General features: G+C 48.8%; 1 protein-coding gene and 1 long non-coding RNA gene across 2 annotated transcripts; both read right to left on the bottom strand.

Moving 5' to 3' along the window:
* Positions 1 to 4,884: 4,884 nt before the first annotated feature.
* LOC116969912 lies at positions 4,885 to 6,958 on the bottom strand. Its single transcript, XR_004410959.1, has 3 exons — positions 6,924 to 6,958; positions 5,963 to 6,033; positions 4,885 to 5,010 (listed from the first exon to the last, which is right to left on the bottom strand). It is a non-coding gene; the product is annotated as an uncharacterized LOC116969912 (long non-coding RNA).
* Positions 4,912 to 24,355, bottom strand: LOC116969913. The gene is made up of 12 exons (XM_033016672.1): positions 24,155 to 24,355; positions 23,781 to 24,119; positions 22,446 to 22,738; positions 20,170 to 20,339; positions 18,798 to 19,151; positions 16,026 to 16,295; positions 13,585 to 13,701; positions 13,382 to 13,483; positions 9,379 to 9,507; positions 8,078 to 8,158; positions 6,924 to 7,031; positions 4,912 to 4,967 (listed from the first exon to the last, which is right to left on the bottom strand). The coding sequence occupies exons 1-12, from the start codon at positions 24,353 to 24,355 to the stop codon at positions 4,912 to 4,914; spliced, it is 2,220 nt and encodes a 739-aa protein (XP_032872563.1).
* Between the last annotated feature and the right edge of the window lie 201 nt (positions 24,356 to 24,556).

Raw genomic sequence — 24,556 nt, 5'->3', positions numbered from 1 at the left:
GAAGTTGCAGTGTGGATAACACAGAACCCCATTGTGATACTACTGCAATCACCAAACATGGTTGAGGAAAGGGCAGGACTGGCCGATTAATGTTCTGTGGACAGTGGGGATGTAACCGAGAAACAATGAGTCGTATGGCAGTGGGTGGACGGGATATCCTGGATGAATCATCCTACAAGGATAAAGACATACAGGTTTGTAGATTAATTGGCGTGGTATAATTGTAAATTGTCGCCAGTGTGTGTGTAGGATAGTGAGACAATAGGTGCAGGAAAGCCATCCTCGTGAACCAACGCTGCACTCCCTCAATAGCAAGAATGCAATAGATTCAGGGGCAACTTGGGGTGGGAGATTGCAACCTTCGCGTGGCCCGCCCTGTTTCGACGAATGCAATCAACCCGGCGTGTACAATCAAATAAGATCAAATAGAACAAGTTGTCCGACAACTTTAGGCTGTGCACGCCATACGCAAGAAGAAGGAGCAACTTCAGACTACTAGACCGATCTCCCATGAGCTAAGGGACATAGCCCCGATTTCGCAGCCTACCCATTGAAAGTCTGAGGTTAGACACAAAATGGTGGCATCTCCACCTGAAACGTCGCCCATTCCTGCTTCCAGAGATGCTGCCTCACCCGCTGAGTTACTCCAGCATTTTGTATCTACCTTCGATTTTAGCAGCATCTGCAGTTCTTTCTTACACATTCACACTGATTCCTGGGATGTCAGGACTTTCATATGACGAAAGACTGGATAGACTCGGTTTGTACTCGCTAGAATTTAGAAGATTGAGGGAGGATCTTATAGAAACTAACAAAATTCTTAAGGGGTTGGACAGGCTAGATGCAGGAAGATTGTTCCCGATGTTGGGGAAGTCCAGAACAAGGGGTCACAGTTTAAGGATAAGGGGGAAATCTTTTAGGACCGAGATGAGAGAGTGGTGAATCTGTGGAATTCTCTGCCACAGAAAGTAGTTGAGGCCACAGTTCATTGGCTATATTTAAGAGGGAGTTAGATGTGGCCCTTGTGGCTAAAGGGATCAGGGGGTATGGAGAGAAGGCAGGTACAGGATACTGAGTTGGGTGATCAGCCATGATCATATTGAATGGCGGTGCAGGCTCGAAGGGCCGAATGGCCTCTACTCCTGCACCTATTTCGTATGTTGAACTTGCCAGCGCCGAGGACGTGGCGACCTTGGCTATCAGATTGTAGCTCTGTAAGTGGGGCTGTGAGCACGGCGGCAGGCAGGCAGGCAGTATGGAGTCCAGCGCGGACAGCCAGCAGGTTCGCCCACTAAGGGGCTCAATCATCATCCGCTCGCTGACAGACGAGCAGCGAGCCGGCAGGTGTTTGACTCACCTGCGGGCAGGTGAGGAGCTGCAGCTCAGGTACGAGCAGATGTACATGAGCCGCGCCCGGCTGTGTGGCTGGACGGCCGCCTGGTGTGTACTGTCTGTGTGTGGAGCTCTGTGTAGCCGCCTGCACTCGTACAGCCGGCAGCGGGCAGGGGGGAGCACGTTGTCGGGGTCCGCTCTGCTACGGGAGTGTCTGCTAGACGCCGGCCTCATCATCCTCAGCGCCGTGCCTTGGCTCTGCTGCCCGTGGGCTCTGGTGTGCCTGATGTCTGTGGGCTCCGCGCCCTGCCCGATGTGTCCACACTGCATGTGGTGTCTGCCTTGTGTCTGGATCTTGCCCTGCATCTTCTACCTGTGGTGCGTGTGTGTACGGAAACCCGCCACCTTGTCTGTCCTTTACCACCGCTGCTCCTTGGACGGGCAGCGACTGACTGGCGCCCGCGGCTCTCTCTATCACCTCTACCTCAACTACTTGACCTTGAGAATAGGTAGGTGACCTGTGTCCGTCCGTGGAAAGGTAAAGAGCGGGATTACTGTACTGTACAACTGTACAACTTCTACTGCAGTTGTACAGGGTCTTCGTGAGACCACACCTGGAGTATTGCCTACAGTTTTGGTCTCCTAATCTGAGGAAAGACATTGTTGCCATAGAGGGAGTACAGAGAAGGTTCACCAGACTGATTCCTGGGATGTCAGGACTTTGATATGAAGAAAGACTGGATAGACTCGACTTCTACTCGCTAGAATTTAGAAGATTTGGAATCTTATAGAAACGTACAAAATTCTTAAGGGGTTGGACAGGCTAGATGCAGGAAGATTGTTCCCTATGTTGGGGAAGTCCAGAACAAGGGGTCACAGTTTAAGGATAAGGGGGAAGTTTTTTAGGACCGAGATGAGAATTTGTTTTTCACACAGTGAGTGGTAAATCTGTGGAACTCTCTGCTACAGAAAGTAGTTGAGGCCACAGTTCATTGGCTATATTTAAGAGGGAGTTAGATGTGGCCCTTGTGGCTAAAGGGATCAGGGGGTATGGAGAGAAGGCAGGTACAGGATACTGTGTTGGATGATCAGCCATGATCATATTGAATGGCGGTGCAGGCTCGAAGGGCCGAATGGCCTAGTCCAGCACCTATTTTCTATGTTTCTATTACAGACGCGGCTCTCTCTCAACATGTCTTGTGTCACCAGGCAGGTCCAACCTTGTGGCCATTATTGACGGGGTCGACGATGCGCTGGCTGAGAAGGAGCGGCTGCAGAAGGAAGAGCCCTCGCTGGGGAAATGTTGCGCCGAGATCTTCGTGTTCCAGTGTCCGGGGCAGGAGAGGGAGGCAGATCCAGCGGAGGCAGAGGCAGAGGCCCGGCGCCTGAGCGACTATGTGTCTGACTATTTCAGCGCGTCTCAGTGTGCAGGATGTTGGAGTTAGGGCTGTGCTGATCACGACGGTACATTCCATCAGCTGGAGATGACGAGACTTGCCTGCATCATTTATGCACCACGTCCCACTTTTACTCAGAGATGGTGAATTTTAAATCGTCAACTTTCTGAGAAAAGTGCGTGTTTACTGTACAACAGTTGGTCCCTTCTGACTTTCACTTCAATCGCAATAAATACTGTGTTGGCCAGAAGGGCAGGTCTTGGTTTTTATTCAGGGTTTGAGATGTTTGGGGGCACTTTGCACTCGGGCTGGTAATATCAGGACCGTCAATGTCCTTCGCTCACTCGGTGGACTCCTGACAAGGTCATGACATTACAGCTTGTCACTACAACAAATAGTCCTCTGTCATTTTCGCCACCTCCAACGTGACCCCACCACTCGCCACATCTTCCCATCTCCCCCCCTGTCTGTTTCCGCAAAGACCGCTCCCTCTGTAACTCTCTGGTCAATTCTTCCCCTCCCTCCCGCATCACCCCCTGCCCGGACACTTTCCCTTGCAACCGCAAGAGATGCTACACTTGTCGCTTTACCTCCCCCCTCGACTCCATTCAAGGACCCAAGCAGTCATTCCAGTTGCGGCAGAGGTTCACCTGCAACTCCTCCAACCTCAATCATTGCATCCGCTGCTCTAGATGTCAGCTGATCTACACCGGTGAGACCAAGTGGAGGCTTGGCGATTGTTTCGCCGAACACCTCCGCTCGGTTCGCAATAACCAACCTGATCTCCCGGTGGCTCAGCACTTCAACTCCCCCTTCCATTCCGAATCCGACCTCTGTCCTGGGCCTCCTCCATGGCCAGAGCGAGCACCACCGGAAATTGGAGGGGCAGCACCTCATGTTCTGCTTGGGCAGTCTGCACCCTAGCGGCATAAACATTGAATTCTACAATTTCCGGTAGCCCTTCTGTCTCCTCCCCTTCTCAGCTCTCCCTCAGCCCTCAGGGCTACTCCTCTTCCTTTCTCCTTTTCTCCCCGCCCCCCCCCCCCATTCCCCATCCTACATCAGTCTGAAGAAGGGTTTTGGCCTGAAACGTTGCCTATTTCCTTCGCTCCATAGATGCTGCTGCACCCGCTGAGTTTCTTCAGCACTTTTGTCTACCTATGACATTACAGCTTCCCGGGTACAGGATGGGTACGATTGTTGTGGAGAGAGTGCAGCGCAGATTCACCCGGATGGTGTCTGGAATGGAGTATTTCAGTTATGAGGCGGCAGAGATTGGGTTTACTTGGGTAGGACGGATGAGAGATAGGCATATTGAAGGGTCAGATGGTAATGACAGGTTCGTATGTTGGAGGTAGACAAAAATGGTGGAGAAACGCAGCGGGTGAGGCAGCATCTAGGGAGCGAAGGAATAGGCAACGTGAGGGGGGTGTCTGCAAGCAAAGAATGTCACTGTGCTTAGTCACATGTATACCTTCCTCCCTAAGTCCCACCCAAGTAACTTCACCGGACAGTGTGTCGAGGCTTACAGTACAGACACTGGCCCTTCGGCCCAACATCCATGCCGACTAACATACCCCATCTAACCTCGTTCCATTAGCCCATATTTAGCCCACATCCCTCTGATCCCTTTATATGTGGAGCTGCACACTAAATCTCGTTGCACTGACGTGCAATGACAATAAAAGATATATTATTATTATTATTATTATATTATGTATCTGGATCTGGATGTAGTTCGCTGAAAAGCTCTAGGTAGAGCATCACTGGACCATTTTTTATACTGGACAATTTTTACATTTTTATCAAGCCACATAACCTACAAACCTGTAGGTCTTTGGAGTGTGGGAGGAAACCGAAGATCTCGAAGAAAACCCACACCGATCACGGGGAGAACATACAAACTCCATACATACAGCACCCGTAGTCGGGATCGAACCCGGGTCTCTGGCGCTGCATTTTGCTGTAAGGCAGCAACACTACCGCTGGGCCACCGTGACTTATGCACCTGTCCAAGTGTTTTTGAAAGATTGTTATTGTACCTGCCTCAACCTCTGCCCGCTCATTCCATATACTAATCACGCTGAGTCTGTCCTATTAAATCTTCTGCTCGCCTCTGGGCTGTCCTTTGTGTGACAAAGTCTGTCCGTGAGTATTCTGAATTCACCACCTTTTTATTATCTCACCAGAGTTCTTGGGTTTGTGTGATGGTGATCAGGATGCCTACAATCCCCGTGGCTGTAGAACACAAACGTGGTACTCTGCTGTGGGATCAACACTTCTGTGGAGGCAAGGTAATGGGAATGACGGGTTAGTGGTGCCAGTGCTTACAGCCAGCCAGGAAGCATCATCAACAGACAGCCTTGTCCCACAGCATTCACTAACTAAACCCCCGGCCCTCTCCCCCTAGCTGTTTGTTACACGCAAGCTCTGCTGGATATACACTTTATCCAAACATCAGCTTCCAAATCTTCATGACTTTGTACGGACTGTATTAGAAATGGGAGCGTATGTAGCTTGTTTAGCTCTCCCACTTTGAGCATCAGAGGTATGTGGCCAGCCTTGTTGTTCTGATCCTATCTGGATTTGGTTCAGGAAGTCTAACACATATTCCCCTTTTTCATTATCTTATCACAGACTTCATTTAACTAAGTGTTTTAATCGCAGTGTGTTATCAGCCCACACTTCCCCTCACGCCATTTGATTTTGGCTTGTATTACTGTCTACACAGCTGCCGACTTTCCCTTTCCCTTTGTATTCACTGGAGTTTAGAAGGATGAGGGGATATCTTATAGAAACATATAACATTATAAAAGGACCGGACAAGCTAGATGCAGGAAAAATGTTCCCAATGTTGGGCGAGTCCAGAACCAGGGGCCACAGTCTTAGAATAAAGGGGATGTCATTTAAGACTGAGGTGAGAAAAAACTTTTTCACCCAGAGAGTTGTGAATCTGTGGAATTCCCTGCCACAGAGGGCAGTGGAGGCCAAGTCACTGGATGGATTTAAGAGAGAGTTAGATAGAGCTCTAGGGGCTAGTGGAGTCAAGGGATATGGGGAGAAGGCAGGCACGGGTTATTGATAGGGGGCGATCAGCCATGATTACAATGAATGGCGGTGCTGGCTCGATGAAGGGCCGAATGGCCTCCTCCTGCACCTATTTTCTATGTTTCTCTGCACCTCGCCATTGGGCTGATACTGGCATCAAGGTCTAAGGGAAAACTCAAACTCACCTGCCTCTGAGCTTTTCAGTTTAAACGCGATGGTACTCTACTGAGTCTGCGAACAATCGTCCACGACCTCACTGTGAATAAAACATGAGAAGGGTTGTGTTAATGTGGGGTTTCCCGGCCTTCTATCACTTCAGCGAGCTGTGAGTATTGGTCGGCATGCGGCTGCTGGGTTCATTACCACAGCTGGAGAGTTGCCAATGTTACAGTCATGCTCCAAGCTGGTCTAGTGCCCAGATCCCCAATAACTCCAGCCAAAACTGTGGCAGTCCCACGCTCTTCACCGAAGAGAAGAATGGACTATGTCAACAGCATTGACACTTGCCACACAGAAGATTGATTAATGATCTGTGGAATTCTCTGAGAAAGTTATGAGAATATGATTAGGGAATTGATAGTAATGTCGATGAAGGAGTTGGATTAGCTGAACTGATGTGAGATATCAAACATACCGTTGTGTATTGTTCTCTCAGCTTCACGTAGCAGCAGCTAACATACCATTGGCTTTCTTCACTGCCTGCTGCACCTGCATGCCTACTTTCAATGACTGGTGTACCATGACACCCAGATCTCATTGCATCTCCCATTTTCCTAATCAGCCACCATTCAGATAATAGTCTACTTTCCTGCTCTTGCCACCAAAGTGGATAACCTCACATTTATCCACATTATACTGTTTATTTTACACAGTGGGTGGTGCTGGTTGCTGGGGGCGATGGTGGAGGCAGGTGTGATATTTCACAGGTTTGGGATAGGCAGGTGACTGAGGGATATGGATTATGTGTGTTGTGCAGGCGGATGAGAGATGGCTTTGGCATCATGTTTGGTTTGGAAAAACATATTGGGCTGATGGGTTTGTTCGTGTGATGCTCTAATGATGGGGGGGGGGGGGGGGGGGGGGGGAGGCGTGAGCAGAACAAATTATTGGAGGAAAGTAAAGGTGAGAGTGGCTGTGGACACTTACTGGACTTGACGAAGATGAGGAAAGGCACACCGACAGCATAAATGTAAATCACCAGGGTGGTGGCTGCCACCCCCAAAACATTCTCTCCTGACTGTCCACAATTCCTAACTGTGGGCACAAAAGCACAGGTACTCCGTTATTCACCCACACATCAATAATACTGAGAATGAATAATACTTCATCAATTATTATGCAAGGATATATCTGGATAAAATTAATATAATCTGCCTATTGTAACGGAGGATGATGGTGCAAACAGCCTTCACTACAAAATTATTCCCAACAGCTGTCACTACAGAAACTTTGTGCATCTCCCCCAGAAACCCATCCTCACGAGACATCCCCTCGAAGCTCACCCCTCCATAACCCCTCCGAAACTCACCACCCCTCCAGACATCCTCCCCAACACACGTCCCCCCTCTATACCCCCCCAACCCACGTCCCCCTCCATAACCCCCCTGAAACTCACCACCCCTCCCTAACCCCCCCGACACACGTCCCCCCTCTATACGTCCCCCTCTATACCCCCCTTCTACACTCTCCCCTCTACACCCCCCTCTATACCCCCCCTTTACACACCCCCTCTATACCCCCCCTACACTCTCCCCTCTATACCCCCCTCTACACTCTCCCCTCTATACCCCCTCTACACTCTCCCCTCTATACCCCCTCTACACTCTCCCCTCTATACCCCTTCTACACTCTCCCCTCTATACCCCCCTCTACACCCCCCTCTATACCCCCCCCTTTACATACCCCCTCTATACCCCCTCTACACTCACCCCTCTACACACACACCCCTACTCTCCCCTCTATACCCCACCTCTATTCACCCCTCTACACTCTCCCCTCTACACACCCCCTCTACACACCCCCTCTACACACCCCCTCTACACACCCCCTCTACACTCTCCCCTCTATACACCCCTCTACACTCTACCCTCTACACACACCCCTCTACTCTCTCCCCTCTATACCCCCTCTACACCCCCCTCTATACCCCCTCTACACCCCCCTCTACACCCCCCTCTACACTCTCCCCTCTACACTCTCCCCTCTATACCCCCCCTCTGTACACCCCTCTACACAACCCCTCTACACTCTCCCCTCTACACACACCCTCTGAAACGCTGTTCTTTGTCATCAGTACTCACGGGAACGTTGTCCCTGGTAGAGTGGTATGGATGAAAGGAAAATGGCACAGACTTCATACACCAGAAAAATGTTGCGTTGATCTGTCAGTGTGTGAAGCGCAAGACATAAGTTAGATACAAGTCCCGGTGTTTTCTCAGCCTGAGACAATGTACTTGCTGATTTTATACCAGGCCAAGGCTAGTGGGGCTTGCTCACCCCCTCACCTCAATGCAATGTCCTCAAGTTTTTCATAGTCATAGAATGATACAGTTTGGAAACGGGCCCTTCGGCCCAACATGCCCCCACTGGCGAATATGTCCCAGCTACACTAGTCCCATCTGCCTGCGTTTGGTCCATATCCCTCCAAACCTGTCCTATCCATGTACCTAATTTGACATTTCTACCCGGTATAAAGGACCGTGATTGTCTGCCCTATCTTTGACTCACATCATTTAATGAACTTCCATCAGTTTACTCCTTGGCCTGCAACGCTCCAGAGAATTCAACCTCTTCTTATATCTAATGCCCTCTAATCTAGACAGCATCCTGGTGAATCTCGACTGCACCCTCTGCATCTTTCCTGTAATACAGTGAGCAGAGCTGCACGACACTCCAAACATGGTTTAATCATGTTTTATACGGCTTTAAAATGAGTTATTCACTTGTATACACAATGCTTCAAATGACAGACAAGCATACCACCAGAGCTGCTTCTTTTCCACCCTATCCACTTGTTTTACCACCTTCACAGTCATTGGACCTATCACAGAGCCAAGGCATGTGACAGGAAACTACTGGGGGAACCCACGCGGTCACAAGGAGAACGTGCAAACACTACTCAGACAGCAGCAGAGGTCGGGATTGAACCCAGATCACTGAAGCTATGAGGCAAAGCACATCTAATTGCACCTCCTTACCGTTCACAACCCTCTCCACTCTGAGGCAATCCTTATGTTAAAAGCAGCCCTGGGTAAACAGCAAGGTGGCACCACTGAAAGACACACTCAAGTGTGGCAGAGCTAAAGCATCATCAGATCCAAACCACTGTCCTTGACCAGGGCTGACACTCGGACGATGTCCCCATTTGAACATTTTAAAGAATAAAACATTTCAATGCTGTGCAGTGATGAACATTTCTCTGGAGTGTATCCCAAATTCTGGTATCCCAGCTGGTCCCTAGAATCTCAGGAGCAGGATGGTCAGAGGGCTGGGGAGAAGTTACAATCATGAATAGTATCCATCTGACTGGATAGCACACAAACACTCTACCTCGGTACACATGACAATAAGCACTAAATTAAATGTAACGGTTTAAACTTACATCTCTTTAACAAAAACGATCTTTTGAGTTGGTTTTCAGGTTGGAGGTATATCAGGAGAACATATACAATCATTGTTAACGCAGTGACAAATATCAAGCCTTCGAGAACTTTGTACATGGTGGAAAAGTCTGCAAAAAGACAAGGGTTGAAGTGAGGATTTTAGTGAGGTTTGATGATCAGTAACAATCTGAATGTTGGGTGAGATATGTTGGCCACACCTACACAAGCCAGCTCAGTCACCCAACACCATCCCAGCTGGATTGGCTCCATGCTTCTGCTCATCCCCTTTCCCACATTTGCCTGAATTCAAAGGATGCCCCTTTCTCAGCTCAGCCCCACCTGCTCTAGCGAGTAAACTTGCAAACATTAAAAACCCTCAGAAAAAATCCTTCATTGTCATGTTCCATATCGCAGAATCTATATCAGAAATTATGAATTCTGGTTTCAGATTTACCACAAGACTCAGAAAACTAAAGACAAACATTTGCATTGTATAGAACAGTGCAGCACAGCAGCAGGCCATTTGGCCCACAAAGGGAACCTGACCTGATAGAAGAAAAAAAAAGAATTGCATAGATAGTGTAGACAGTCAGAGGATGGAAATATCAAATACTAGAGGGCACAGCTTTAAGACAATAGATAATAGACAATAAGTGCAGGAGTAGGCCATTCGGCCCTTCGAGCCAGCACCATCATTCAATGTGATCATGGCTGATCATCCCCAATCAGTACCCCGTTCCTGCCTTCTCCACATATCCCCTGACTCCGCTATCTTTAAGAGCCCTATCGAACTCTCTCTTGAAAGTATCCAGAGAACCGGCCTCCACCGCCTTCTGAGGCAGAGAATTCCACAGACTCACAACTCTTTGTGAGAAAAAATGTTTCCTCGTCTCCGTTCTAAATGGCTTACCCTTATTCTTAAACTATGGCCCCTGGTTCTGGATTCCCCCAACATCGGGAACATGCTTCCTGCCTCTAGCGTGTCTATATTAATGATTTGGATGAGGGAATTGAATGCAACATCTCCAGGTTTGCGGATGACACGAAGCTGGGGGGCAGTATTAGCTGTGAGGAAGATGCTAGGAGGCTGCAAGGTGACTTGGATAGGCTGGGTGAGTGGGCAAATGCATGGCAGATGCAGTCTAATGTGGATAAATGTGAGGTTATCCACTTTGGTGGCAAAAACAGGAAAGTAGACTATTATCTAAATGGTGGCCGATTAGGAAAAGGGGAGATGCAACGAGACCTGGGTGTCATGGTACACCAGTCATTGAAAGTAGGCATGCAGGTGCAGCAGGCAGTGAAGAAAGCGAATGGTATGTTAGCATTCATAGCAAAAGGATTTGAGTATAGGAGCAGGGAGATTCTACTGCAGTTGTACAGGGTCTTGGTGAGACCACACCTGGAGTATTGCGTACAGTTTTGGTCTCCTAATCTGAGGAAAGACATTCTTGCCATAGAGGGAGTACAGAGAAGGTTCACCAGACTGATTTCTGGGATGTCAGGACTTTCATATGAAGAAAGACTGGATAGACTCGGCTTGTACGTGTTAGAATTTAGAAGATTGAGGGGGGATCTTATAGAAACTTACAAAATTCTTAAGGGGTTGGACAGGCTAGATGCAGGAAGATTGCTCCTGATGTTGGGGAAGTCCAGAACAAGGGGTCACAGTTTAAGGATAAGGGGGAAATCTTTTAGGACCGAGATGAGAAAAACATTTTTCACACAGAGAGTGGTGAATCTGTGGAATTCTCTGCCACAGAAGGTAGTTGAGGCCAGTTCATTAGGTATATTTAAGAGGAAGTTAGATGTGGCCCTTGTGGCTAAAGGGATCAGGGGGTATGGAGAGAAGGCAGGTACAGGATACTGAGTTGGATGATCAGCCATGATCATATTGAATGGCGGTGCAGGCTCGAAGGGCTGAATGGCCTACTCCTGCACCTAATTTCTATGTTTCTATGTTTCTAAACCCTTAACAATCTTATATGTTTCAATAAGATATCCTCTCATCCTTCTAAACTCCAGAGTGTACAATCCCAGCCCAGCCGCTCCATTCTCTCAGCATATGACAGTCCCTCCATCCCGGGAATTAACCTTGTAAACCTACGCTGCACTCCCTCAATATCAAGAATGTCCTTCCTCAAATGAGGGGACCAAAAACTGCACACAATACTCCAGGTGCGGTCTCACTAGGGCCCTGTACAAGGAGCCCCCAGATCCCGTTGTAATTCCCCTTTTCCCAACTTGACGCCATTTAGATAGTAATCTGCCTTCCTGGTTTTAATATCAAAGTGGATAACCTCACATTTATCCACATTATTTTTAAAACTTAAATTAACTTGAAACAGCGCCCCCACTTCCCCGGCCCCACCTGCGCAGTTGGGGGAGGCTCGTCAGCCCTGCGCGTGCACAGTGGGCCCGGTATCCGTGCGTGCACAGTTGGGGCCTTTCACGATTTTCAGATCGGCATCTGAAAATTGAGGAGGGGAGGGGGAAGAGAGAGGAGGGGATGAGCGCAGGAGGAAGCAGAGGAGGGTTGGTGGAGAGTAGGGAGGGGGAGGTTAATGGAGGAGGGGACTCGGGGACTGAAGAGGGAGAGTGAGATGCGTTCACATTGATCTTATATTTCACAAGTTGTTGCCATTTTAAACTTTTAAAAGGTTGCACGCACGCTCCCACTTGCCGGCCGCGCCTGCGCAGATGGGGGAGGGTTGCCGTGACTCGCGTCACAGCGGGGATCTCTGGCGTCACAACGGGAACCCATCAGCCGTACCTGCGTAGTTGGGGGCTATGGGTGAGTGGTGGAATATTGCGTTGGGGGAACGAGCCCAATGGGTCCGCGCTTGGTTTACGATATACTTTCCCCTTACATCTGATCTCCCAACGTGCAACGTCACACACTTATCCGCATTAATGTATGTACAAGATCCAAAGGCCACATCCAATAACAGGACAATTAGCACATATTCACCAAACACAGATTTGTGGCTTGTCAGATTCTGAAGAAGGGTCTCGATCTGAGATGCTGCCTGACTCGCTGAGTTACTCCAGCACTCTGTGAAATGTCACCTATCCATGTTCTCCACAGATGCTGCCTGACGCACTGGGTGACTCCAGCACTTTGTGAAACGCATCTATCCATGTTCTCCACAGATGCTGCCTGACCCGCTGAGTTACTCCAGCACTCCAGCCCCCCATTATCCAGCAGCAGGACCCTAAACTGAGCTCCTTGGTTTTGGCTGCACCGAGCTTCATGTGTCCCTAGCACGTACTCCTAGTGTGGAGTGGGCCAGTCGGTAACATTCACTGATGGACATCTTACTCTGCTGCGAGACCAACACGTTTTGGGCAGACTAGTTCTAAGTGCAAGTTGGTATTTTGCCCCACTCCATCAAAATAAGCACTACACAGCAAAACTCTCAGACGAGTTCAATGTGTGGACATGCATCTCAGCTAGACCAAGGGACACTCTCTATCTCATGGATAATAATAATAATAATAATAACTTTATTTATAAAGCACTTTAAACAACTGCAGTTGCCACAAAGTGCTGTACATGAGAACTCATGAACAAAAAGCTATTACAAACAATTAAAAACCATTAAAAACCGTAAAACGAAGGACTATAAAAAACACACTAAAAATTAAAAGACATTAAAAGCACTAAAAACAGGAGCAATGCCTCAGCCAGTGTCGAAAGCCAAAGAATAAAAATGTGTTTTTAGGGAGGATTTGAAGATGGACAGTGAGGGGGCCTGTCTGATGTGCAACGGCAAGGTGTTCCAGAGTGCCGGAGCAGCAACAGAAAAGGCTCTATCCCCTCTGAGCTTCCGCTTAGACCTTGGTACCTCAAGGAGCAGCTGATCAGCTGACCTGAGGCACCGGGCAGGAGCATATAGGTGGAGCAGCTCAGAGAGGTAAGGCGGGGCGAGCCCATTCCATGTATGGCAAAGAAATGAGGCTGTTGTGAGAATGTAAAGACAAAGATGTTGCAGCACTTACTTGGATCAACCAGGCAGAAGAGTGCTGCCACCAGTAAGAAGACAAAGGAGATGAGCTGGAAGAAGACGAAGAGAGCTGTCAGCTGTACATGTCGCTTGTGAACTGGAGGCACAAACAGATAGTTCTCATTTCACAACATATCAACCACGTGTAATGCACAACTGTCTGATACAATGAGTTTGTATAAAAGGTGCACCTGTTACCTCGGTAAGCACCCAGAGCATAAAAGATGATGAAGGCCGATGCACCAAAGGTTGTTACTGTGCTGATCAGCGAGAGAACAGACAACACAAACGAATATTGGTGGAGGTCTATCAATCCTGGAGCAAGAAATGAGAATCAGTCTCAATACAGTTTACAAAGTTACATCACAACTGACGGAAAGCTGATTCTGGCTGTCAGGTTACTGGTTAAAAGGATTTCCAGGAAAATTCATAGATACATAGACAATTGGTACAGGAGTAGGCCATTTGGCCCTTCGAGCCAGCACCGTCATTCACTTTGATCATGGTCGATCATCCCTAATCAGTACCCTGTTCCTGCTTTCTCCCCATACCCCTTGATTCTGTGAGCACTGAGCTCTATCTAACATTCAGATCAGAATGTGCTGCACCATGACAGCGTGAGGACTATGACCAGTGCTCTGGGGAGTTTCAGACATTTGGAAAGGCGTCGTAACGGATTAGAATCAAAGACTGATGGACAACATCTCGAGTGGCACAGCACAGAAACAGACCCTCTGTCCCACCATGGAAGTGATGGTTATTGGGTTAATCTACACTCATTCCACCTTCATGCAACAGGACTGTATCACAGAACACAAAAGAGTATTTTGCATCTGTATCCCCGACGACCAGGACATGGAGGGAAGTGAAAATAGAAAAAATGCTGGAGTAACTCAGCGGGTCAGGCAGCATCTGTGGAGAACATGGATAGGTGACGTTTCACAGAGTGCTGGAGTAACTCAGCGGGTCAGGCAGCATCTGTGGAGAACATGGATAGGTGACGTTTCACAGAGTGCTGGAGTAACTGAGTGGGTCAGACAGCATCTGTGGGGAACATGGATAGGTGACGTTTCACAGAGTGCTGGAGTAAGTCAGCGGGTCAGGCAGCATCTGTGGAGAACATGGATAGGTGACGTTTCACAGAGTGCTGGAGTAACTCAGCGGGTCAGGCAGCATCTGTGGAGAACATGGATAGGTGACGTTTCACAGAGTGCTGGAGTAACTCAGCGGGTCAGGCAGCATCTGTGGAGAACATGGATAGGTGACGTTTCACAGAGTGCTGGAGTAACTCAGCGGGTCAGGCAGCAGCTGTGGAGAGGGCTGGCTGACGTTTGGGGTCAAGACACTTCTTCAGACTGGAGTTACGTGAGATCAGTGTGAGGAATACTAACATGCTAGGGCAGTTTAAAGTTAAAATGGCAGTGGAGGCTGCTGAAGAGATTGGTGGGTAAATCCCTGGAGCCGGATGGGATCTACCCCAGCTTATTGAGAGGCAAAAGAGAAGATCACTGATAAACATCATTACAACTCTTCGAGCAACAAGTGAGGTTGCAGAGGACTGGAGAGTAGCCAGGACATGAAGACTTTGGAGGTTGCAGAAGGGGTTTACCTGAACGCTGCCTGGATTAGAGGTTGGTGGCTACAGATAGGTTGGGAAAAACTTGGCTTGTTTTCTCTGGAGAGTTGGAGAATGAGGGGAGGGAGGCCTGATAGATGTACATCTATTTTCAGGCACCTTCAGTTCCATAGCTTTGTTGTATTATATTGTTGATAACCCCTTTGCTGGACTAACAGAGGGCATGGCCTCGGGGGGGGGGGGGGGGGGGGGGGGGGGTGAAACCAGCCCACAAAGTTGACCTTGGAAGTTGGCTATGGGAACAGAGAGTTGCAGAGACAAGCAGCCGCAGAAGTTGATCCCCATGAGCTTGAGATTGGCGGCATATTTTCAGGGGGACCTTCGGGGGAGAGTTCAAGTGCACTCTTGTAATTTAGTCCTGTATAAAGGAGGTGGTGGACCACTACTTGACAGAAAGTCGGTGGTGGAGCTGCATTTAAAGTATATGGTACCTGTAATCATTGAACACTCTTAAATGAGAGACATAGATAGGTGAGAGGGGGAACATTTAAAGGAGATTTGCAGGGCAGGTTCTTTTTACACAGAGGTCAGGGTGCCTGGAACACATTGCCAAGGGCAGTGGTGGAGGCAGACTACAATAGTGGCATTTAAGAGGCTTTTTAGATAGACTTATTGACATGCGGGAAATGAACCGTGTGCTGCCAGAGATTAGTTTAACTTGGCACAGACATTGTTGGCTAAAGGGTGTGTTTTATTCCTGCACCGTACTGTTATATGAGTATGCCAAATGCCTTCTTGATCAAACTATCTGTGTTGCTTCTTTCAGGAAACTATGGACTTGGACTCCAAGATCCCTGGTTACCTCAATGCTACAAAGGGTACTGCTTTTATTCTATACTTTCCTCTTATAGTTGACCTCCCAAAGTGCAACACCATAGTTATAAAAGGCTGAAAATGTATCAGTGCAGGAGCATGAATATTGTGAGTTATCCAACACACAAATAGTTCAATTGGACCATTGTTAAACTCACCCTTAATAAGAAGTAGACGATTACAAACTCACCCTCAATTAGAAGTACATGGGATCCGTGGTTCTCACTGATCTTGTTTTTGATGACACATGTGTACGTTTCACAGTTAGCCACACGAGCACTGTTAAAACTCACTGTTCTGTTGCTGGATGATATTTTATAAACCTTGCTGTTACGCATAGCTACGCCGCCTTTCAACCATAAAATTGTGTCTGTTTCCCCATTTTTCACAATACATTTAAGACGTATAATTTGATTAATGTCAATTCGAGTTTGGATTATCAGAGGCACTTTCAACATTTCTGCATCAAAAAAGAACAAATGAAAGCAACAAAGAAACTTGTACTGATAAAACTTTGATGTCAGACAGTTACATATTGGACCGAGAGAGAAGAGCGGAGAGATTGGGAAGAGAGAGAGTGAAAGAGAGCAGAGGGAGAAGAGAGGAAGAGAAGAAGGGGGGGGGGGGGGGAAGTGGGGCTAGAGAGGGAAAAAACATTGTACCATCCACCATATCTATGCTTAATGACATTCTTCCAAAAGGGCAAATGACTAGAACTGTGCATGATAATCAAGTGTGGTCTCACCACACCGACTTCTACAATTGCAACAAGATTTCCCAGTTCCTGTACTCAATATGTGTAGGAAGGAACTGCAGAAGATGGACACAAAAATCTGGAGTAACTAAGCGAGTCAGACAGTGTCTCTGGAGAAAAGGAATATGTGAAGTTTCGGGTCTGAAGAAGCGTCTCGACCCAAAACGTCACCTATTCCTTTTCTCCAGAGATGCTGTCCGATCCGCTTAGTTACTCCAGCTTTTTGTTTCTATCTCCAATACTCAGTACCGTCCGATGATGGCAAGAATTGCCAATCTTTCTTCACCATCCTGTCTACCTCTGTTGCCACTTTCAGGAAACTATGCATTTATACCACAGGTCTCTCTGTTTCTGCAACACTCTTCAGAGCTCGACCATTTACTACAATTCAGATTCAGATATACACCAGAGGGCAATAAGGAGCCTTGCTTGCATTAAGCTATAACGTACACAGTATACATAATGACACATACTATAATAAACAAGTGAAAAACAGCAGAACAAAGCAAAGTTTGTTGTGCAAAACAAAATTAACGTACCATGTACCAGAATAACCAAATGAGGAAGTTAAAATATAGTCATAGTCATACAACATAGAAACAGGCCATTCGGCCCACCTAATCCATGCTAACCAAGAAGCCCCATCTACACTGGTCCCATCTGCCTGCATAATAGTACATGGCACCAACTCCGGGAAGGGTAGTGAATGAAAGGCCGATTGGTTCAGGAGCCTGATAGCAGTGGGGAAAGTGCTGTTCACAAGTCTGGGTTTCTGGACTTTCCAGCTCCTGTATCTTCTCTCAAAAGGAAGGGCCGAATGGCCTAGTCCTGCACCTATTGTCTGTTGAAAGGGGAATGATCAGGGTCTCAGGCAGACTGGATAATACTAAGAGCCTTCCTGATGTGATGCATCGTGAAGATGGGTGATGCAAGGAAGTGACCAGCCTATTATAGACTGGACTGTGTCCACCACAGCCAGGAGGTCGAGAGCAGAGCAGTTGCCACAACCTATCAGAATAGTTTCAAAAGGACATCTGTAGAAGTTCGAAAGAAATCCTTGAGGATATGCCAAATGTTCTCAGATGCTCAAGGGCGCAGATACACTGACATGTTTAAAAGAGAAACAAGGAACTGTTGATGCTGACTTACAAAAAAAGACAGAAAGTGCTGGAGCAATTCAGTGGGTCAGGCAGCATCTATGGACAACACGGACATTTTGTGTTGGGACCCTTCTTCAGAGTGATTGTGGGAGTTTGGGAAGGAGGCTTCTGTCTTGCCAGGTTCCCTGGATGGAGGCGACGGAGTTTGTATAGGGATAGTTGTCACATCTCTTGCAGTTGCAGGGGAAAGTACCCGGGGAAAGGGTGGTTTGGGTGGGTAGGGATGAACGAGGGAGGGCATATGTTGGAGGTGGTGGAAAGATCAGAGAATGACGTGTTGTTTGCAGAGGTTGGTGGGGTGAACAATGAAGACAAGGGGAATTATATCCTGGTTTCCCCTGGGAGGAGGGGGAGCGAGTGGTGAGAGGGGTCCATCTATGACAGCAGGGTGGAAACCACATTTACTAAATAGGTCATGTCAGATGTCCTAGAATGGAAATATCATCCTGGGAGCAGATGCAGCGGAGACGGAGGCAATGAAATGGGGGATAGTGTCTTTGCAAGAGGCAGGACGGGAAGAGATGTAGTTCAGATAAAGGTTGGTAGCAGATGTCAGTCTGTCCTCTGTGATGGAGACAGAGAGATCAAGAAAGGGGAGAGAGGTTTCAGAGAGAGTCTGTGAATTTGAGGGCAGGGTAGAAGTTAGTGATAAAGTTAATGACTTCTGCATGAGTGCAGGAAGCAGTCGTCGATGTAGTGGAGAAACAATAGAGAAGGCGCCAGTGTGTGTTTGGAACAAGGACTGTTCGATGTAACCAACGAAAAGGAAGGCATAGCTGGGGCCCATGCAAGTACCATTGGCCACATCTTTACCTTGGAGAAAGTGAGGAGTCAAAAGAGAAGTTGTTGAGGGTGAGGCCAAGTTCTGCCCGTTGGAGGAGAGAGAGAGAGAGAAAGAGAGAGGGAGAGGATGGAAGAGAGGGAGAGAGGGAGAGAGAGAGAAAGAAAGAAAGAGAGGGAGAGAGAGTACAAGGGAAAGCACAGGCATGTGGAATACTGTATATTGTCCCTCTTGCCACAGTTGAGAAATGGTTGATCATTGACTTACCTTGAATGTAAAGAATGCTGTGATAGTGACTTTTCTTTCCATCCAAGCCAGGGTACGATATGAGAGTCTCATAAATCCCACTGTCTGCCAGATCTGCATTTAGCAACTGGAGAGATGCACTAGTCATGTTGTACACGACACGAAGCTGGTAGAAGTCACCATAGTGGACATCGGTTGTCCCAAAGGTGTGAACCAAAATGACACTGTGAACAGAAGGATGTAGAACTGACCAGGTGATTGTGGTTCCAGATTCAAGCTGCATGCCAGTGTAGCCCACCAACGTAACATTGGATAAACGGATGGCAGAAACATATGTGACTCCGGTAGATTCCTCTTGATTGAATACTGAGTAAACTACAAGAAACAAATCATCACAGATGTTAATACATTTTGCAGTGAACCAGTGGATCACAATCAGTGCTCAGAGAAGATTGGAAGTAATTGATTGGCCTTGCATTTCCCCTGCAGGGCAGCACATGTATCACTGACTACACCAGCACCTTCATGTACACAGTACTTGCACCAAGCCCATACCAACACAAAGTACCACAGGTATGAACCACCCCCCCCACCCTCTCATCCCCTGAACCCACATCAAGTCCAGCAACATGGAGGGCAAATGCAATGCGAGCATTTATTTATAGAGGACTAGAATATAAAAACAGGGATGTAATGCTGAAGATTTTTAAGGTGCTGGTCGGGCCACATTTGGAGTATTGTGAGCAATTTTGGACCTCATATCTGAGGAAGGATGTGCTGGCACTGGAGAGGGTCCAGTGGAAGCTTACAATAATGATCCCAGAAATGATCACCCACCCCCACACTGTCCCCACCCCACACTGTCCCCACCCCCACACTGTCTCCACCCCCAACACTGTCCCCACCCCCACACTGTCCCCACCCCCACACTGTCCCCACCCCCACACTGTCCCCACCCCCACACTGTCCCCACCCCCACATTGTCCTCCCATTGACCACATTGTCCCCACATTGACCATATTGTCCACACTGTCCACATTGTCCACTGTCCCCACATTGTCCTCACTGTCCCCACATTGTCCACACTGTCCACGTTGTCCACACTGTCCCCACATTGTCCACACTGTCCACGTTGTCCACATTGTCCCCACATTGACCATATTGTCCACACTGTCCACATTGTCCACACTGTCCCCACATTGTCCACACTGTCCACGTTGTCCACACTGTCCCCACATTGTCCACATTGTCCACTGTCCCCACATTGTCCACACTGTCCACATTGTCCACTGTCCCCACATTGTCCACTGTCCACGTTGTCCACATTGTCCCCACATTGACCATATTGTCCACACTGTCCCCACATTGTCCACTGTCCCCACATTGTCCACACTGTCCACGTTGTCCACATTGTCCCCACATTGTCCACATTGTCCACTGTCCACGTTGTCCACTGTCCCCACATTGACCACATTGTCCACATTGTCCACACTGTCCACGTTGTCCACTGTCCCCACATTGTCCACATTGACCACATTGTCCACACTGTCCACGTTGTCCACACTGTCCCCACATTGTCCACACTGTCCACATTGTCCACATTGTCCACATTGACCACATTGACCACATTGTCCACATTGTCCACATTGTCCACATTGTCCACATTGACCACACTGTCCACATTGACCACACTGTCCACATTGACCACATTGACCACACTGTCCACATTGTCCACATTGACCACATTGACCATATTGTCCCCACATTGACCACAATGTCCCCACAATGTCCCCACATTGACCACATTGTCCACATTGTCCACATTGACCACATTGCCCACATTGTCCACATTGACCACATTGACCATATTGTCCCCACATTGACCACATTGACCACATTGTCCACATTGTCCACATTGTCCACATTGTCCACATTGTCCACATTGACCACATTGACCACATTGACCATATTGTCCCCACATTGACCACAATGTCCCCACAATGTCCCCACATTGACCACATTGTCCACATTGACCACATTGTCCACACTGTGCCCACATTGACCACATTGTCCACATTGTCCACATTGACCACATTGACCACATTGACCATATTGTCCCCACATTGACCACAATGTCCCCACAATGTCCCCACATTGACCACATTGACCACATTGTCCACATTGTCCACACTGTGCCCACATTGACCACATTGTGCACATTGTCCACATTGACCACATTGTCCACATTGACCACATTATCCACATTGACCACATTGACCACATTGTCCACATTGACCACAATGTCCCCACAATGTCCCCACATTGACCACAATGTCCCCACATTGACCACATTGTCCACAATGTCCCCACATTGACCACATTGACCACATTGACCACAATGTCCCCACATTGTCCACATTGACCACATTGTCCACATTGACCACATTGACCACATTGACCACATTGTCCACATTGTCCACATTGACCACATTGGCCACATTGTCCACATTGACCATATTGTCCACATTGACCACATTGTCCACATTGACCACATTGTCCACATTGACCACATTGTCCACATTGTCCACATTGACCACATTGTCCACATTGTCCCCACATTGACCACATTGACCACATTGTCCACATTGACCACATTGTCCACATTGACCACATTGTCCACAGTCCACATTGACCACATTGACCACAATGTCCCCACATTGACCACATTGTCCACATTGACCACATTGTCCACATTGACCACATTGTCCTCATTGACCACATTGTCCACACTGTCCACATTGACCACATTGTCCACATTGACCACATTGTCCACACTGTCCACATTGACCACATTGACCACACTGTCCCCACATTGTCCACATTGACCACATTGACCACATTGTCCACACTGTCCCCACATTGTCCACATTGACCACATTGACCACATTGTCCACATTGTCCACATTGACCACATTGACCACATTGTCCACATTGACCACATTGTCCACATTGACCACATTGACCACATTGACCACATTGTCCACATTGACCACATTGACCACGTTGTCCACATTGTCACACTGTCCACATTGACCACAATGTCCCCACATTGACCACATTGTCCACATTGACCACATTGTCCACATTGACCACATTGTCCACATTGACCACATTGTCCACACTGTCCACATTGACCACATTGTCCACATTGACCACATTGACCACACTGTCCCCACATTGACCACATTGACCACATTGACCATATTGTCCCCACATTGACCACAATGCCCCCACATTGACCACATTGTCCACATTGACCACATTGACCACAATGTCCCCACAATGTCTCCACATTGTCCACATTGACCACATTGTCCACATTGACCACATTGACCACATTGTCCACATTCACCACACTGTCCCCACATTGTCCACATTGACCACATTGACCATATTGTCCCCACATTGACCACAATGTCCCCACAATGTCCACATTGACCACATTGTCCACATTGACCACATTGACCACAATGTCCACATTGACCACATTGACCACATTGACCACATTGACCATATTGTCCCCACATTGACCACAATGTCCCCACAATGTCCCCACATTGACCACATTGACCACATTGACCACATTGACCATATTGTCCCCACATTGACCACAATGTCCCCACATTGACCACATTGACCACACTGTCCACATTGACCACATTGACCACACTGTCCACATTGACCACACACCGGGCCAGACCATCACCATCATCATCAACATCAACATCAACATCACTCGGGGCCGGAGAAACATTTTTTCCGCTCGAGCGCCGCCAACGGCCAAAGTTTCCCGCCTCCTCGCGCCGCCGCCAGAGCGCCCCCAGTGGCGGGTCCGGGCGGTGCAGCTGCTCCAGAGCGCCCCCAGTGGCGGGTCCGGGCGGTGCAGCTGCTCCAGAGCGCCCCTAGTGGCGGGATCGGGCGGTGCAGCTGCTCCAGAGCGCCCCTAGTGGCGGGACCGGGCGGTGCAGCCGCTCCAGATCGCCCCCCAGTGGCGGGTCCGGGCGGTGCAGCTGCTCCAGAGCGCCCCTAGTGGCGGGATCGGGCGGTGCAGCTGCTCCAGAGCGCCCCTAGTGGCGGGTCCGGGCGGTGCAGCTGCTCCAGAGCGCCCCCAGTGGCGGGTCCGGGCGGTGCAGCTGCTCCAGAGCGCCCCCAGTGGCGGATAGTGTGTGTGTGTGTGTGTGAGTGTGTGTGTGTGTGTGTGTGTGTGTGTGTGTGTGAGTGTGTGTGTGTGTGTGTGTGTGAGTGTGTGTGTGAGTGTGAGTGTGAGTGTGTGTGTGTGTGTGTGTGTGTGTGTATGTGAGGTGTGTGTGTGTGTGTGTGTATGTGAGGGGTGTGTGTGTGTGTATGTGTGTGTGGGTGTGTGTGAGTGTGTGTGTGTGTGTATGTGAGTGTGTGTGAGTGTGTGTGTGAGTGTATGTGAGGTGTGTGTCTGTGTGTGTGTGAGTGTATGTGAGGGGTGTGTGTGTGTGTGTGTGTGTGTGTGTGTGTGTGTGTGTGTATGTGTGTGTGTGTTTGTGTGTGAGTGTGAGTGTGTGTGTGTGTGTGTGTGTGTGTGTGTGTGTGTGTGGCGACGTTTCTGCAGCCTGTCCCCGACTCGGGAACTCCGCAGCGCTGCCGTGAGGAACAAGACCTGTCTATCCCACCCACTCCCCGCCAACCGCGTCCCCATTTACTCAACAAACAACTGGAGACATTTTGCATTGAGATCAACATTTTATTTCATTCTTTAAATGAGCAGTAAAGCGACGGGACATTTGCCCGGGCGGAGGGAGGAGGGGAGGGGGAGCTGGGAGGAGGGGAGGGGGAGCTGGGAGGAGGGGAGGGGGAGCTGGGAGGAGGGGATTAGTTGCAGCTGAGGCGGCTGGACGAGGTTCACACCTGGACGAGGCTCACACCTGGACGAGGCTCACACCTGGACGAGGCTCACATCTACTTGCGCCGAGCCTGGAGCAGCACGCTTGGCGTGGGTGCCACCTCTGTGTAGCTGTTGACCAGAGGGCGGAGCGAGGAGAGTTTGTCGTTCCATTCGAAGGTGCAGTAGTTGGGCCACTTGTCGCCCTTGAAGGTGATGAGTCGCGACCCCGTCTGGTCGACCCCCTGGTAGAGGATCCACACGCCCTGCTTCACTATGTCAGCCGAGACCATGTTATTCATGTCGGCTATCTTCAGGTCATTCACCTGCTCCGTCACTACGCGGACCTCGCCATCGTAGTTCACATTCTGGTACAGGTCGATCTGCGGGTTCATCAGATCCTCATTAACCAGCCGCAGCGAGCTCAGCTTCTGGTTGAAATTACAGCCCAGGGTTTTGTACGAGCCGGGCGCGAAGATAATGAACTCGAGATAATGAACTCGCCCTTGTAGTTCTTATCCGTGAAGCCGACCCAGTGGTGGCCCTCCACCCGCGCCGACTGGGCAGTGTTGTCGAATATCATCGTGGACAGGTCCGTCTCATTCCTCACAAACTGCTTGGCCTGCCCGTTGAAGTCGGGTTGGTCGTACAGGACGATTTTACTCATGGTTCCCGAGGTATCAGCGCTCCACAAGTCTCCTGTCAGAAGCTGGAGAAACGATGCGCTTCCTCTCCTGCCTCTTCTTCTATGTGGTGTTTTTTGGCGGTTGGCAAACAACTTTTTTGGTGCATTACCGCCACCAACTGGTATGGAGTGTGGATCAAACAACACCATTACATATACTAATAACCTATATCCTTCCGAACA

Source organism: Amblyraja radiata, unplaced genomic scaffold (assembly GCF_010909765.2).
Source record: "Amblyraja radiata isolate CabotCenter1 unplaced genomic scaffold, sAmbRad1.1.pri scaffold_405_ctg1, whole genome shotgun sequence".
Taxonomy (NCBI): Eukaryota; Metazoa; Chordata; class Chondrichthyes; order Rajiformes; family Rajidae; genus Amblyraja; species Amblyraja radiata.
This window is presented reverse-complemented; position numbering and strand designations above follow the sequence as displayed.

What these genes read in the sequence shown, in the direction of transcription:
- LOC116969913 (XM_033016672.1), bottom strand. Translation starts at nt 24,355, where the DNA reads ATGAGTAAAATCGTCCTGTACGACCAACCCGACTTCAACGGGCAGGCC. An exon ending in CAATGTGGACAACGTGGACA is followed by an intron (nt 19,152 to 20,169) that starts GTGTGGACAATG and finishes TGTTTCTTGTAG; the next exon opens with TTTACTCAGTATTCAATCAA. An exon ending in CCTCATCTTCGTCAAGTCCA is followed by an intron (nt 4,968 to 6,923) that starts GTAAGTGTCCAC and finishes TGTGTTCTACAG; the next exon opens with CCACGGGGATTGTAGGCATC.